This window comes from Manihot esculenta, chromosome 11, assembly GCF_001659605.2.
Source record: "Manihot esculenta cultivar AM560-2 chromosome 11, M.esculenta_v8, whole genome shotgun sequence".
NCBI lineage: Eukaryota > Viridiplantae > Streptophyta > Magnoliopsida > Malpighiales > Euphorbiaceae > Manihot > Manihot esculenta.
The window spans coordinates 7,377,215-7,394,958 of NC_035171.2; the positions used below are offsets into that span (position 1 = coordinate 7,377,215).

The 17,744-nt window shown below is 21.5% G+C and overlaps 2 protein-coding genes across 2 annotated transcripts; both read left to right on the top strand.

Moving 5' to 3' along the window:
* Positions 1–2,119: 2,119 nt before the first annotated feature.
* LOC110627120 (receptor-like protein 14) lies at positions 2,120–3,400 on the top strand. The gene is made up of 2 exons (XM_021773364.2): positions 2,120–2,633; positions 2,814–3,400. The coding sequence occupies exons 1-2, from the start codon at positions 2,180–2,182 to the stop codon at positions 2,984–2,986; spliced, it is 627 nt and encodes a 208-aa protein (XP_021629056.1). The 5' UTR covers positions 2,120–2,179; the 3' UTR covers positions 2,987–3,400.
* Positions 3,401–7,918: 4,518 nt separating this feature from the next.
* On the top strand, positions 7,919–17,108 carry LOC122721278 (receptor-like protein 9a). Its single transcript, XM_043961402.1, has 4 exons — positions 7,919–7,973; positions 10,982–11,056; positions 11,922–12,901; positions 16,806–17,108. The coding sequence occupies exons 1-4, from the start codon at positions 7,919–7,921 to the stop codon at positions 17,106–17,108; spliced, it is 1,413 nt and encodes a 470-aa protein (XP_043817337.1).
* The last annotated feature ends 636 nt before the right edge of the window (positions 17,109–17,744 follow it).

Genomic DNA, 17,744 nt, shown 5'->3' on the forward strand with positions numbered 1-17,744 from the left:
AAGAATTGTTCATAAGTGAAAAAAATATCTTGTAACTTTTGTACTATATATGATGTGGCTATTTTTTATATTTTTTTCAAAAAAATTATATATAGTTTTGTACTATATACAAGATGTGCAGTTATTACAACCTAAAATTGTTTAAAATTATTTCAATGATAAATAATAATAACACATATTAAATAGTTTAAAGCACTTTGAAATTAAAATAATAATATTAATTTTAATTTTTAGGCAAACTTGAACTCATCTTAATTTTTGGTAACTTTTTAAATATATACCTTAACTTTTTTTTATTATGTCGAATTTGAGACTTGAAAATCAAGTGAGATGTTTTTAACTTGAACAGATTAAGCATTCTAAACTATCTCTCAAACTAACTGATGTTTCGAATTTTTAAACTTGCATGTGTATTTGTTTCAATATGCTTTCTATAATAATAATAATTTACATTTATTTATAAAGTAAATTATTATTTAATTATTTTTTAAAATGAAAATATTAAATTTTAATATAAAAATATTTTTAAATATATTTCATTAATATATTTGTTGCATTTAATTTTTAAAAAAAGTAAATATCAATGCCAAATCAATAGTGGTAGTAATTAAAATTTTAACTGTATACTGGACCATATTTGATATTATTTAAGAAATTAATAAATTATTGAGATGGTTATCTGAAAAAGAAATTTTGATGATTCGGTCAATACGTTTAAATAAAATAAAATTTTTGAAAATTTAATATTATATTATCAATTTAATTGAAAATTTTGAAAAAATACAATAAACCACTTATCTATCATTGCCCTATATATGATGTGGTTGTTAAATATTAATGATTTATTGAAATTATTATCTATACAGGAAGACTTAAAGTCCCCGTCAATAAGTTTGGGTAAAATAAAATTCTCAAAGATTTTATGATATATAAGTTGTTTTGATGAAAAATTTGAGAAAAATATCATACATCACTAAAAATATAACAAACCACAGTGTTTTGAAGTACAAAATATTGGCAATAACATGATCCCAGAATAATATTTTAAATTTATTTATAAAGTAAATTATTATTTAATTATTTTTAAATTTTTATAAATGGAAATGTTAAAAAAAAACTAAAATATCAATGCAAAATAAATAGCAATCCTAGCTAAAGTATATGTACTATCATATATAATCATCGTAAATTATCACTCATGAAAATATAAAAATTATTTTTTTATCAATTGGTTGTAGCGGTCTTGAGAGTTCAATATTAGTGAAATCGGATCCCTTTTAGGGTCATATAAAAATCCTCAAGCAAATCAAATTTATCGAACAAATTCCTCGTCAAAGAAGACTAGAACATGCAAAATAGAAGCCGTCCACAATTGGCGAGGAAAATTAGAAATAGAAATTAAAAAAAACAACTATAAATCTAATAAAATCACAAAATATAAAAAATCACCGATCACAAAATAACTCGCAAACTGTAAGCAAAGTCAAAAATTCTACCGAACTCAATCTTGATAATTAATGATAATTTGCAAAAAAAAATAAATAAAAAGAAGTCAATGAATCAAGTCATTTGATGGCAAAGTCTAAAACGTTCCAAATCCTCAATTTCAAAGTGGAAGTGATTGTGGTCCACAATTTACACCAAATTGTACTCCTTTCCATTCCTTCTCTTCAAATCCATCTAGTAAGATTGGAATTATAAAATGGCAATCCTAAACCTTTTCTCTCAAATTTTTATTGAAAATATTGAAATTAGCAATACAATTTGATATACTTCCAACTATGAATTTAAAAAAAATAAAAATTATATAAATTTAAACTGAATTAAAATTAAGCAGAAACCATTAAAAATTGATCTACAGTTAGTTTAAAATATGAATTAATCATCAAAGAAAGTTAATTCCATAGATAAAAAAGAAAAAAAAAAAGAATAGAGAATAAGAACTCATTGATCAACTTTAAAAATGAATATGTTATTTGCTTCAAAGGCTTATTTGATTTATTTTTTAAAATTTATTTAATATTTTTTGAAAAAATTTGATAATTTTATTTATTACACATTAAAAAATTAAAATAGCTTATTAATTTATTTATTGATCTAGACTTTAAAAGTTACCTTTTGTTAAAAAAAAAATCCAATATTTGTGATTAGGGATGTGATGGGAGAGTAATAGTTATGAATGAATATAAATAAGGGGAAGGAGTGGTGGATGGGAGCATCGCATTTCCAAATGGAGTTGGCTAACACAGCAAAGTGCTTATTGTTGGGTGTTGTGATTCTGTGGATTCAAATCCATGGAAACAAAGGTTGCTTTGAAGAAGAGAGATTGGTTCTCTTAGATTTCAAGGCATTTGTTGGATCAAATGGGTTCGACGCAGACCATCTTCTTCCTTCATGGATTGATGATCCAACCAGCAATTGTTGTCAATGGGAGCGTGTTATGTGCAACTCAACTACAGGTCACGTGACTGAACTCTCGCTCAACAATACACGACAATATGATATGGAGAGTTATTCATTTTATAATGATGAAAATATTTGGTATGTAAACTTGTCAATGTTCCAGCAACTGAAAGAGCTCAAAACTCTTAATTTATCCTACAATCATTTCGATTGTTCCATTGATGACCAAGGTAATATACTATGCTCTTCTAATTATATTTTTATTTTCATTTTTCTATTTATTTTCTAAATATAAAAATATTTAAATATAATTTCTACTATTAATAACATGATATGAAAATGTCTAGGAATTATTATCAAAACTTGGATTATTATGGTTTATATATATATTAATTTCCAAACATATGCAGGTTGTGAAAGTTTATCAAAACTGAAGAAACTTGAAGTTTTGGACCTTACTTGGAATAGATTCAATAATATCATCTTACCATCATTGGGTACTCTTTCATCACTTAAGACTTTGATTCTTAATCGCAATAGAATGGAAGGTTGTTTTCCTATACAAGGTATGTTTGATCTTTAAAAATCATTCAATCTTAAAATTCAATTAAACTCACTCAACCATGCTCTCTGTTTTCAAGTTTTATTTCACATTATTATTTTTTTTTCTGCTCCTACTGTAAGTGCTGTTTTTAATTATATAAACTATAGGTAAACTTTAAATTCCTATAGATGAATTGCCTTTACATTTGTAAAATAAATATTTTTTTATAAAAAATTAACTGGAATTGTCAAATGATAGTTCTGCAAAATCAAATTCAAATGTTTTTTAGGCAACTTAGAATTATGGATTTGAAATTCAATGAATTGGCTTCTTGCAAGTGATTAATTAATTAATTGTGACATAAAATAACATACAAATTGTATGGTATACAGGTTTTCTAAAATTAAAGGAGTTGGATTTAAGTGTTAACAAATTCAATAATAGCATTTTTTTATCATCTTAAAAATATTAAATTTTATTAAATACTAAAAAATATTTTGAAATTTTTTTAAAAATAAAATTAAATTAAATTAAATAGGGCTATTAATAGTCAATTATATGTTATTATAATGAAAAAAAAGGCAATAATTTTAAAACAACTAAAAGAAATATAAATAAAAATTATAAAATGAAAGAATATATATTACATTTATATTAAAAAATATTGACATAATTAAAAAATACATATAATTAAAAATACTCTAAAATTTTTTAAATATATTTTTTATGTGTTATCATAAAAATAAAAGTAATTTTGGAATTGCATGACATATATATATATATTCAGTGATTTTTTGTTAGATTAGAATTAAATAATAAAAAATAAATTATTATGTGAAAAATATTTTTTTAAAAAAAATATAAATTATTTTCCAGAAGCTCTAATTTAATATTTTTTATTTATTTACGTAAAATAAATAATGCGAAGCACGTTAATTTATTTATTTAAAATATAAAAATTTAAAATAAATTATTCCATTCATCTCATGTTACATATGTCTTATTATATTAAGATATATTTAATAAATAATTTGTATATATAAATATTTTAATAGAATTATTCTTACAAATTGAATCTGTAATTTATATAAAAACTAATAAAAATATTATATTTAGTATACTCTGGGCTAATATATATTATATTTTTAAATTAATTAAAAAATTTAATTAAGAAGTTTTTATTAACAAAATAAAATTTGAGAGATAATTAAGATTACTTTTTATTTCAAGACATTTATTTTTTGGTAACTTAATTATGTGAAAGTGATTAATTCATTAATTGTGTTATGAAATAACCTACAAGTTGTTATATGGTATACAGGCTTTCAAAGATTAGAGGAGTTGAATCTTAGAGGGAATAGTTTCAATAATAGTATCTTATCATCATTGGCTGCTCTTCCATCCCTCAACACTTTGATTCTCATGGGCAATGGCATGGAAGGTTCATTTCCTAATCAAGGTATATTTGATTATTGGAATTATTTTCTTCAAACTCAAATTTATTTAAATTTTTTTTATTAAAATTATGAGAAATTTTTTTATTAATTTTCTAATTATATCATCTTAAAAATATTAAATTTTATTAATATTAAAAAATATTTTAAAAAAAATTTAAAAATAAAATAAAATTAAATATGCCTATAATTAATTTATATGTTATTATAGTTTAAAAAATAGACAATAATTTTAAAATAATTAAAAAATATAAATAAAAATTGTGAAATGAAAGAAATATATATTGCATTTATATTTAAAAAATATTGACATAATTAAAAACACATATAATTTGTATATATAAATTATTCAATTCATCTCATGTTACATATGTCTTATTATATTAAGACATATTTAATAAATAATTTGTATATATAAATATTTTAATAGAATTACTCTTAAAAATTTAATGTGTAACCCATAATAAGAAATAATAAAAACATTATATTTATTATATTCTAGGCATAATACTGAGAAAATAAAATTTGTGAGATAACTAAGATCATTTTTTATCATTTAAATTACGGTTAATAATAAATTTGTATAAAGTTTTGATCATGAAATAATATTTTTGGATATAAGTTATAATAATTTTAATAGCACTCAATCATTTAAAGGTGAATTTTAAATTCCTTATATTTGCATTTATAAATTATTTAATTTTATAAAAAATAAATGAATTTCTTAAATATTTTTATATATAATTTTACAAAATCATATATAAACTAAAATATTTCTCTTCATTATTTTTAAGATTTATTATATATATAAATAAATTTATATTTTGTATTAAAATAATATAATTAAAATTAAATTTTAAGATAAATAAAATATAAATTATAATTTTATTAAAATATTTTTAACTGAAATAAGTGTTTAGTTACATTTATTATATATATTAATTATATACATAAATTCATATTTTATATTAAAATAATATAATTGAAATTAAATTTTAAAATAAATAAAATATAAATTATAATTTTATTAAGATATTTTTAACTGAAATAAGTGTCTAATTACAAAATAAGTAAAATTTATATTAAAAAAAATTTCTTTTTATAATTGAGAAATATAATATCAAGCGATAATTTTTTTTTAACATTGTCCATCATCATTATTTTAAAATTTTTATTAATATACACATATAAAATAAGTTAAATTAAAAATATTAAATCAATAAATACTTAATTATATAAACTTTAAATTCCTATAGATGAATTCTCTTTTCCGAAGTAATTATTTTTTATGAAAAATAAGTTATGCAAAATCATAGTAACTAAAAAAATAAAAATTAAAAATAACTGAAAGATAATTATAAATATGTCAAAATAATACAATATATAAGTATAATATTTATTATAATTGAATAATATAATTAAGAAACATAAAAATATATAAAGTAGATTAATTATAATTTGCTTAATATATAAATTATAATATTTATTATACAATTTGATTTTTTTTTATTTATTCTTTATGAAAATTTAAGATAAATTATTCAATTCACCTCATTTTATCTATATCTTATTACACTAAGACATATTTAATAAATGAATTATATATATAAATATTTTAATAGAATTATTCTTACAAATTGAATATGTAACTCATCAAAAAATAATAAAAATATTTTAATAAGATTATTTTTTATTATTTAAATCACAATTAATAATAAAATAAAGTGTTCATCATGTTAACTTTAATCGTAATATTTCAAGCATATTTATTTTTTGCAATTTAATTATGTGAAAGTGATTGATTAATTAATTGTGTTATGAAATAATATATAAGTTGTATGATAATTATCATCGTTGGCCGCTCTTCCATCACTCAACACTTTGATTCTTAGAAACAATCAGATGGAAGGTTCATTTCCTAATCAAGGTATAGTTTTAATAATTAATGATTATTATTAGTTCATTTTGTTTAAAGTGAAACAAATTAGTTATTAAAGTTTATCATAAGGTTTTCGGTCTCAGATCTTACTCTTTCAATCCCTAATTCCCATTTCAAAAAAAAAAAAAAATCATCATAATATTTCTATCTCATATTTTATTTTAATTATTTTTTATTAAAATCATGAGAAATTTTAAATATCATTAACTCCTTTAGTTCAAAGGGATACAAATTAGCCATTAAAGTTTGATTTTATTAATAAAATAATAATTTCATCTGCAATTTATTACTGATTGAATTATTTTTTAAAATCACATTTTAACTTATAAGAATTTTTTTAAAAAATGTTTATGTCGTATATTATAAATACTCCATTCGTCTCATAATTTTTGTCAATTTTTTTTAACTATCTCAAAATTACTGTTTATTTTTCTCTTTTAGACTATATTAATATATAAATTAGTTATTATAGTCCTATTTTATTTTATTTTCAATAAATCTCTCAAAATATCTTTTAATATTTAATAAATTTTAATGTATTTAAAATAGCTGTAATTAAAAAATTAATAAAAAATTATATTTTTTAATATGTGTGAAAAAATAAATTTAAAAAAATTGGAATGGAGACAGTATATTTTTTTCTCATTTACCATTTATATATATTGAATATATGCGAGTCAATAAAATAAAATATATTTTAAATACGAGTGTTAAAATTTTCATTATTTATTGTAAAAAAAATCTTCATCAAATTAATTAATACATTAGTTAATTTGATTTTTTTTTACTTGTTTTTACATTTTGATAAATTTTTTATTTTTATTTAATTATTAAGAAAATAAGTAGTAATCTATTGTTTATAATGCGAAGCAAACTATTTTTTTATATATACATTATGAAAATGATGATAAATTATTTAATTCACCTAAACTTACATATGTCTTATTACACTTAACAAATATTTAATGAATAAATTATAAATATGAAGATTTATAACTTATATTGAAAAATAATAAAAATGTTATATTTATTATACTCTACACATAATATATATTATATTTTTAAATTAAAAAAAATTTAATTAAAATGCCATTTTATTGATAAAATAAAATTTGAGAGATAATTAAAATTATTTTTTATCATTTAAATTACAGTTAATAATAGATTTAAATAAATATCACTGAAAATAATATAAGAAATTATTATATATATAATATTTATTAGGATTGAATATATAAATAAAAAATATATATATGTGTGACAGTCAAAACTATTAGATTAAATTGTAATTTTGATAAAAAAATTTGATTTATTAGATATAAGTGGAATATTTTACATTAAATTGTAATTTTGATAAAAAATTTGATTTATTAGATATAAGTGGAATATTTTACAGGTTTTGAAAGATTGGAAAAGTTAGAGATTAGTGGTTTTTTTCATTGTCATTACTTAAATGCGGAATATTTTGCAGGTTTTGAAAGATTGGAGAAGTTAGATATTAATATGAATAGATTCAATAAAAGCATATTATCATCATTGGGAGCTCTTACATCACTCAACACTTTAATTCTTAGTAACATGTATGATACTATGAATGGTTCATATACTATGAATGGCTCATTTCCTATCCAAGGTAAATTTGATTAATTTTGTATTTATTTTCCTTACATTCATTATATTACAATATTCTGTTTGATTCTACCACAATATTCTTTATATTTATAAACTGATTTCTTTTTAAAAAAATAAATGAATTTCTCAAATATTTTTATATATGATTTTACAAAATTATGTATAAACTAAAACATTTCTCTTTGTTATTATATATATTATGTATATCATAAATTCATATTTTGCGTTATCATAATATAATTAAAATCAAACTTTAAGATAAATAAAATGTAAATCATAATTTTATTAAAATATTTTTGAATAAAATAAGTGTAATAAAATGTAAATCATAATTTTATTAAATATATTAATTTTGTAAAATATTAAAAATATTGTGAGAGATTTTTTAAAAATAAAATAAAATAAAATAAGTTTATAATAGTTGATTTATATATTATTATAGTATAAAAAGAAAAGTGTATAATATAGTTTATACAACTTGATAATTTTTATTTATTTATACAAATAAGTAATGCGGAGTATGCTTTTTTTTTTTATTTAAAGTATAAAAATTTAAGGTAAATTATTCAATTCATTACATTAAAACATATTTAATGAATAAATTATATATATAAATATTTTAATAAAATTATTCAAATAAATTTTATGTGTAACTCATATCTGGAAAATAATAAAAAATATTATACTCTACACATAATATATATTATATTTTTAAATTAGTTAAAAATTTTAATTAAAAGACTTTTTTATTGACAAAATAAAATTTGAGAGATAATTAAGATTATTTTTTATTATTTAAATCACAATTAATAATAAATTTAAATAAAGTGTTTATTACATCACTCAACACTTTGATTTTTGAGAGCAATCACATGGGAGGTTCATTTCTTATTCAAGGTATGTTTGAATTTTTAATTTTTTTTTTTCACATTCATTCTACCACAATATTCTGTTAACTCTATTTTTTTTTTCTTTTCATGCTATTTGTACATAATTAAAGAATTTGAAGAGTTTAGAATTCTTAGATATAAGTTATAACAGTTTTAATAGCAATCGATTATTTAAAGGTAAACTTTAAATTTTATCGTATAATTTATCTTTACATTTATAAATTTGATTATTTTTATAAAAAATAAATGAGTTTCTCAAATGTTTTTACATATGATTTTACAAAATGATATATAAACTAAAAATTTGTCTTCATTTCAAGTAATATTATTTATTAAAATTTATTATATAAATTATGTATATAATAAATTTTATATTAATTTAAATAAAAAATTAAGATAAATAAAATATAAATCACAATTTTATTCAATTGTTTTTAAATTGAATAAGCGTTTACCTGCAAAATAACTGAAAGACTATTATAAACATATAAAAAAATAATAATAAAATATACAGTCATACTATTTTATACGTCTTATTAGCTTCATGAGTTCAAGAACTTTTAGAAATTTAACTAATTACTTCAAATTTAAACTTTTAGTTATTAGAATACCAAAAATTCCAAACTTTTTAACTTATTTTTATAATTAGGATTAAAGTAACTGATTTTTCATAAAATTTAAATATAAATATTCATCCATTTCAAAAAATATATATAAATATTCATAAATTTTTTAATTGCTTTATTCATTTATTCACAGTGTAAAATATCATATTTATTTTAAAATTCAATTATTAAAATTTTAATATTAAATTTATTTATTCACGTTCGGTTTAATATCCAATTTTTTTTAATTGAGATTTAATGATGTTGGTTTTTTTTTATTGTTTTACCTATTTCTTAAAATTTAAGTTCTTAAATAGCAATTATAAAAAGTTTAAAAACCTAAAAATAATACTTTAAGTTTATCAAATTTAAATAACTTTTGACAATTTTTTAATGTTTAAAAAGGATTTTTTTTTTAAATATATAATATTATATTCAAAATGTTATATAATTTATACCAGCAATGAATTAAATCAGTCTAGTACTGCAATAAAAATTAATATTGCAATATAAAATTTAATTCCTTTAAAATAATATATAGGTGAAATGGATAAACAAAATCTTGTTATTAATAACGTAGGGTTAATAACATAAACATTTTCTCTACTTGGATTAATTTTAGTTTATTTTACATAAAACATTACCATTTATTTTTAATTTATTACAAAAATCAATATTTATGTCAATTATTTTATTTAGAATGTTATCTTTTCTCTATTTGAATTAGTCGATCTAATTTTTTTGGTTATACAGAATTTTTAAACTTTTAAAAGATTAAAAATTTTGAATTTGAAAGATATGTGGACTCCACTTTCTTTGAAAACATTATATTTATATGATAACAAACTTAGTGACTCTATACAAACTTAATGACTCCTTACCAAAGCAAAATAAGTTTTACCTGAAATATAGCCAAATTTCAATTGTGTGATCTCAGCTTTAAAGAATTTGAAGGTTCTCTTCCTCGATGCCTTGGCAATTTGATATCTCTCACATTCCTAAATCTGTCTGGAAACCAATCAATAGAATATCTTAGCCAAAACCTAAATTTCATTTGAATCGGTTGGATTCTTATAATATCAATTGTCTTTTTGATTCCAATATAAACTTTTTGATTGAGCTAGGAATTCCAAAAACTGTATACTGCCAAAACAAAGCCATGCTGCCCCTTTTAACATAGGAGACATTTTTCGTTTTCGGGATTTACGAACTCAAGTCATGCCAATCCTTAATTTTAATATGGAACTATATTTCAAAAAAAAAAAAAAACAAACATTCAGCCATTAATTTCACAAACATTGTAAAGATAAAAATAAAAATAATAATTTTCAATTATGCTCTCTATTCATTTTTTACGTTAAATTAAAATCACATAAAAGTTAAAATCTCTTAATTTTAAGCAATATAATATGTATTAGAAAATTATGAAATATATATTAGTGTATTATGAAAATTATGACTAGTGTATATTCACTTTTTATTTTTTAATTTTTTCTCAATTTCATATGGTGCAGAATTAAGTAATCTGAAAAATTTGAAAACTTTGGATGTGAGTTATAATCAATTCAACAGCTCCCTCTCAGCGACAGGTAACTTCACTTTCATATCCCATCTCCTATGTTATTTTTATTATTGAATACGAACAAACCAATTGATATGTTTTTATTAATATAACAACAATATTTTTTTAATTAAATAATTTTTTATAGATTTCATTTGACATTAATTTCACAAATATTATAAAACTAAAATAAAAATTACAGTTATGTCATAATGAAATTAATTAAATTGAATATTCCTCCCTTTTATTTCGAAAAAAATCTATGTATGTTAGTCATAAAATAATTTATCAAAAAGATTAAAATAATTCCATAAAATAAACATGTAGAGTAATTATGTTTAAAATAAATTAAAAATTAAAAATTTTTCAGTAAAATTATTCTTTTTTATAATACATTGAAACATTAGGCAAATAGAATGATAGGAAAAAAAAATCTCTCTAGTTATTCCTTGATAATCTACCCTTTTATTACTTACAAAATTAAATATTATTCTTTTACTTATATTATTTATAAAACTCGAGATTTATTAGAATAATTATGTTTAAAATAAATTAATTAAATAATTTTAATGAATTAAAAATATAATATAATTGTAATTATATACTATTTACTGCTATTATTTTGTACATTTTTTTAAAAATAAAATAACACTAAAAATTATAGAGTTTTATGATCAAATTATTAATTTTTTAAATCACAAATAGATATATAAAAGAATACATATAAAAACATTTTCAATGATATCATACACAAAATAATATAATAACATTTTAAATGATATCATACACAAAATAATAGTTAAATATATTCTGGGCACTAATTAAATTTATTAATTAAATTCTAAATTTTTCTTCAAAAAAATTTTCATTTGATTAATATTTTTCTATCTTAGGATTATGCGGACTGAAAAGTCTCGTTGAGTTGGATCTCCGAGGAAATCAACTTTCTGGCCCTCTTCCAGAATGTATTGGCAACTTGACCAACCTCCAATTTCTTGATCTGTCATTCAATCAGTTGAGTGGCAACATTCAATCTATTGTTTCTGAACTCACCTCCCTCAAGTATTTGCTTCTTTCTGGCAATGAGTTTGAAGGCTCATTCTCATTTAGCGCTTTGGCCAACCACTCAAAACTTGAAGCATTTATACTCTCTCCTGGAAGTAGCAGGCTAGAACTGGAAACAGAAAATCCAACATGGTTTCCTGCATTTCAACTCAAGTACATTCAATTATCAAATTGCAACTTAAATGTGAGAACTAGAGCAATTCCTAGCTTTCTTCGTTACCAGCATGACATACGCTTTATTGATCTTTCTCATAATAAGTTGGTTGGAACATTCCCCACCTGGATCTTACAAAATAATTCCAATTTAGGAGTTATAAATTTGGGGAACAACTCATTCACAGGAACTTTTCAACTGCCCAATATCAAGGGTGATATTATCAACTCAATGGCAGGAATAGATCTATCATGCAATGAGTTAAGTGGCAGCATTCCTCAAGAAATTGGAGACCTGCATGAAATTCGATCATTGAATTTGTCTCACAATCATATAACAGGATCTATACCAGTCAGTTTTTCAAATCTAAGGAGTTTAGAGAGCTTAGATCTTGGCAACAATAACTTGAGTGGTGAAATCCCGAGTGAACTAGTTGCGCTGACATTTTTGGTAACTTTCAATGTTTCATACAACAATTTATCAGGTGGAGTTCCTAATGGAGCGCAATTTGAAACTTTCGATGAAAACAATTACAGAGGTAATCCTGGTCTCTGTGGAGAACCCATTCATAAGAGCTGCATAAGTGATGAAGCTCCACAAACACCGCCACCATCTGCTGATGTAGAAGAGGAAGATGAAGGGTTTATTGATATGGTGTGGTTCTATTGGAGTTTCAGTGGAGCCTATGTCATAATCTTTTTGTTTAATATTTATTACTATCTTTTTGTTTAAAGTGAAACAAATTAGTTATTAAAGTTCATACTATTTTATTTTATTTTATTTATTAAAATCATGAGAAATTTCAAAAATTATTAGCTCCTTTAGCTTAAAGTAAAACAAATTAGCCATTAAAGTTTGATTTTATTAATAAATGATAATTTCATCTGCAATTTATTTACGGATTGAAACACCACCATACTCTTCATTTTATTCTCCATATTTGTAAAATTATTCTTAAAATTTTATTTAATAAAATAAAACCACTTTTATATTTAAATAAATACTTCATTTGTCTTTTTTACATATAGTACGAAAAATAATTTTTTATATTAACTTTTCAAATTATATCCATCTTAAAAATATTAAATATTAAAATTTATTTTGAATTTTTTTTAAAATAACATAAAATTAAATATAACTATAATAGTTAATTTATATGTTATTATAGTAAAAAAATAAATAATAATTTTAAACAATTAAAAAATAGATATGTTATTATAGTAAAAAAATAAATAATAATTTTAAACAATTAAAAAAATAGATATGTTATTATAGTAAAAAAATAAATAAAAATTTTAAACAATTAAAAAAATAAATAAAAATTATAGAACGAATAGAGTATATATTATATTTATATTTAAAATATATACATATAATATGTCTAAATATAATAAATATAATTTTCATTACTATTCTAATTTTTAATATTTTTTTTTGAAATGCTTATGTTGTATATTATAAATACTCCATTCTTCTCATAATTGGGAGCTCTTACATTACTCAACACTTTAATTCTTAGGCATGTTTGATTAATTTTGAATTTGTTTTTCTTACATTCATTCCACCACAACATTATGTTTTTTGTGCTGCAGAATTTAGAATCTTTAAAGGTAAATTTTAAATCCTCTAAAATAATATATAAATTGATTTCTTTTTTTAAAAAAAAAATTTCTCAAATATTTTTGTATATAATTTTACAAAACTATGTATAACTAAAACATTTCTCTTCATTATTATGTATATATTATGTATATACATAAATTCATATTTTGCATTAAAATAATAAAATGTAAATCATAATTCTATTAAAATATTTTTGAATGAAATAAGCGTACTATAAAATAATTAAAATTTATGCTAAAAAGAAAAGTAATTTTTTTTATATAATTGAGAAATATAATCTTCAATGACATTTTTTTTTTTTTTTTAACATCGTTCATCATTGTTATTAAGATTTTCAATTCATATAAATATATAAAGCAAATTAAATTTAAAATATTAAAATCGACGAATATTTATTATTTTTTATGTGAATTAAAAAAATATACATAATTAAAAATTACATAAAATTTGAAATATATTTTCAAAGTCTTTTTCTTAATTTAAAATAATAGTAGTTCTTTGACTCTTGGATTTATTGCTTTAAATAGTTAGTTAAACCCACTGAACCTTGCCCTTTACATATATAAAAATATAAAAAAAAAATACTTATTTAAATTGAATTTTTTTGGATTCAACTATAAGTGAATTTATATAAAATTTTATATATTTATATTATAAATTCATGTGAAATTAAATTTATACTTTTTACTATTTGTTTAAAATTAAGTATCGTTTTAAAGTAATGTGTAATTTGAACTTTTAGCTATTAGAATACCAAAAATTCCAAACTTTTTAATTTATTTTTATAATTAGGATTAAAGTAAAGGATTTTTCATAAAATTTAAATATAAATATTCATAAATTTTTAATAATGTTTTTATTATTACTTTATTCATTTATTAACGGTGTAAGGTACCATATTTATTTTAATATTAAATTTATTTGTTAACGTACGATTTAATATCCAATATTTTTTTAATAGAGATTTAATGATATTGGTTTTTTTTATTGTTTTACCTATTTCTTAAAATTTAAGTTGTTAAATAGCAATTATAAAAAGTTTAAAAATCTAAAAATAATACTTTAATTTTATCAAAATTTAAATAGCTTTTGACAATTTTTTAATGTTTAAAAAGGATTTTTTTTAAATATATAATATTATATTCAAAATGTTATATAATTTATACCAGCAATGAATTAAATCAGTCTAGTGCTGCAATAAAAATTAATATTGCAATTTAAAATTTAATTCCTCTAAAATAATATATAAGTGAAATCAAATATTAAGATAAATAAAATCCTGTTATTAATATATAATAACGTAGGATTAATAACATAAATCTTATCTCTACTTGGATTAATTTTAATTTATTTTACGTAAAACGTTACTATTTACTTTTAATTTATTATAAAAATTAATATTTATATCAATTATTTTATTTAGAACTATTTATTTTATTATTGTAAATTAGTCGATTTAATTTCGTTGGTTATACAGAGTTTTCGACTTTTAAAAGGTTAGAGATTTTGAATTTGTAGGGCAATACTTTCACTGGATGTATTCCAAAAGATATGTGGGTTCCACTCTCTCTGAAAGCATTATATTTATATGATAACAAACTCAGTGATTCTTTACCAAAGCAAAGTAAGTTTTACCTAAATGCGGCCAAATTTCAATTTGTGATAATCATTTGCAGAGAGAAGATGTTAATGTTAGTAATCCTTTTATTTGTTATAATATCGGTTTGTGTGGTTTAAAAGATCTTCAACATTTAGATCTCAGCTTTAATGATTTTGGAGGCACTCTTCCTTAATGCCTTGGCAATTTGACATCTCTCACGTTTCTAGATTTGTCTAGAAACCAACTAACAGGGTATCTTCCTTCATTTTGGCCACCTAAGCTCCAATCTCTTTATCTTAGCCATAATCATCTCGAGGGCGTATTCTCTTTTAATTATTCTAACCTTGAGGTGATTAGATTAAGTGGCAACAAAATTACATTTGAGAATGGTTGGATTCCATCATTTCAGTTAAGAGCTCTTATAATGCAAGATTGAGGTCTCGAAAGTATTCCTGAGTTTCTGTTTCACCAATTCAAATTGGAATTACTTGACCTTTCTCACAACAATTTAAAAGGAAGATTTCCCTATTGGTTACTTCAAAACAATGGAGGACTTCGGATCCTAAATCTCATGAATAATTCTTTTAATGGCCAGCTTGAAATTGGGGCAAAGATGCTTCCGAGCATGAGATATCTTAATTTAGCTAGAAATCATTTTGAAGGTGACCTTCTTTTTTCTGCTGGCGATGATGACTGTAAATTGGTCGCTTTAGATTTGTCTCATAACAACTTTTTAGGGGAAGTTCCAGAGAGACTGCTTTCAAATTGCATTTCCTTGAGCTATTTGAGGTTATCTCATAATAATTTTTATGGTCAGATAGCATTGTTTAACTTGATTCGAATTGCTGATTTGAAATTAAATGACAACCAATTCGAAGAACCCTATCAAGTTTACTCACCAATTTTAGTCATCAAAGTTATGGCCCAGAGGTGTTACATTTGAGCAACAATCAATTGCACGGTGAGATTCCACACTGGATGGGTAACATCACAGGATTGGAATATCTCAACTTGAACGATAATCTTTTTCAAGGTCAGATTTTTCTTTCAATAGGAATAAAGTATCTAGACCTTTCTTATAATTCTCTTTCTGGGTTGTTACCTTCTTGCTTCAATGGAAATTCTTTGCAACAAATAAATTTGCAAGGTAATAGATTCAGTGGTTCAATACCTGAAACTTTGCTTAATATCTCAACACTGAACTCATTAGACTTAAGTGACAATGAGTTGTCGGGCACCATTCTTAATAAATCTGGTGAGAATTTAAGTGGTTTACTAGTTCTTTTATTACGAGGAAATCATTTTAGTGGTTTCATTCCAAACTAGTTGTGTCAGCTGAATATTGTCAGCTTATTGGATCTCTCAAGGAAGTCCTTTTCTGGGTCTATATCCCATTGGGTATATAATCTCTCATTTGGAAGGGAAGGAGAAGGACCTCTCTATGGTCCATTCAGTGACAAACTTGTTGAATGGGGGATAAGATATGGGGATAGCAGCGAAACTCTCTTCTATAACACAGCTTCTTTTGTTGTTGAGGTTGATGAAGAAAGTGAGTTTGTTACAAAATATAGAGCCGACGCATATAAGAATAAGGCTCTTAATTACATGTCTGGATTAGATTTGTCAGATAATACCTAATCGGTGAAATTCCATATGAACTTGGAGTGCTATCTCAGATTCATGCATTAAACCTATCACACAATCAATTGACAGGATCTATCTCGAGATCTTTTTCAAATTTATCTCAAATAGAAAGCTTGGATCTCTCTTACAACATTTTAAGTGGACAAATTCCAATAGAATTGATAGATCTAAACTTTCTAGAGGTATTTAGCTGGCCCACAACAATTTATCAGGCATAATTCTAGACATGAATGGCAGTTCAGTACATTTGAGAGTAAAAGCTATGAAAGGAACCCATTTCTTTGCAGAACTCAGGTGAGAAGAAAATGCCATGATGATAACGATGAACCATCTCCATCACAAATGGAGTCACCAGAATCACCACAAAAAGTAAGTGGAAAATGGTACGAAATTGATTGCGAGATTTTTCTTGCAAGTTTTTCAGTAACTTTTATAATATTCTTTTTGTCTGTCATCATCATTCTATATGTCAATCCTTATTGGTAACAGAGATTGATCTATCATACTAGACAGTATCTATTTTCATGTTATTACTTTTTGTATGATAATTTAGTGAAGTTATTTGTCTCATTTTCATATCAATAATTAATATAATCAGTTCTTAGATTATTTGGAGCTAATAGTGCTTGG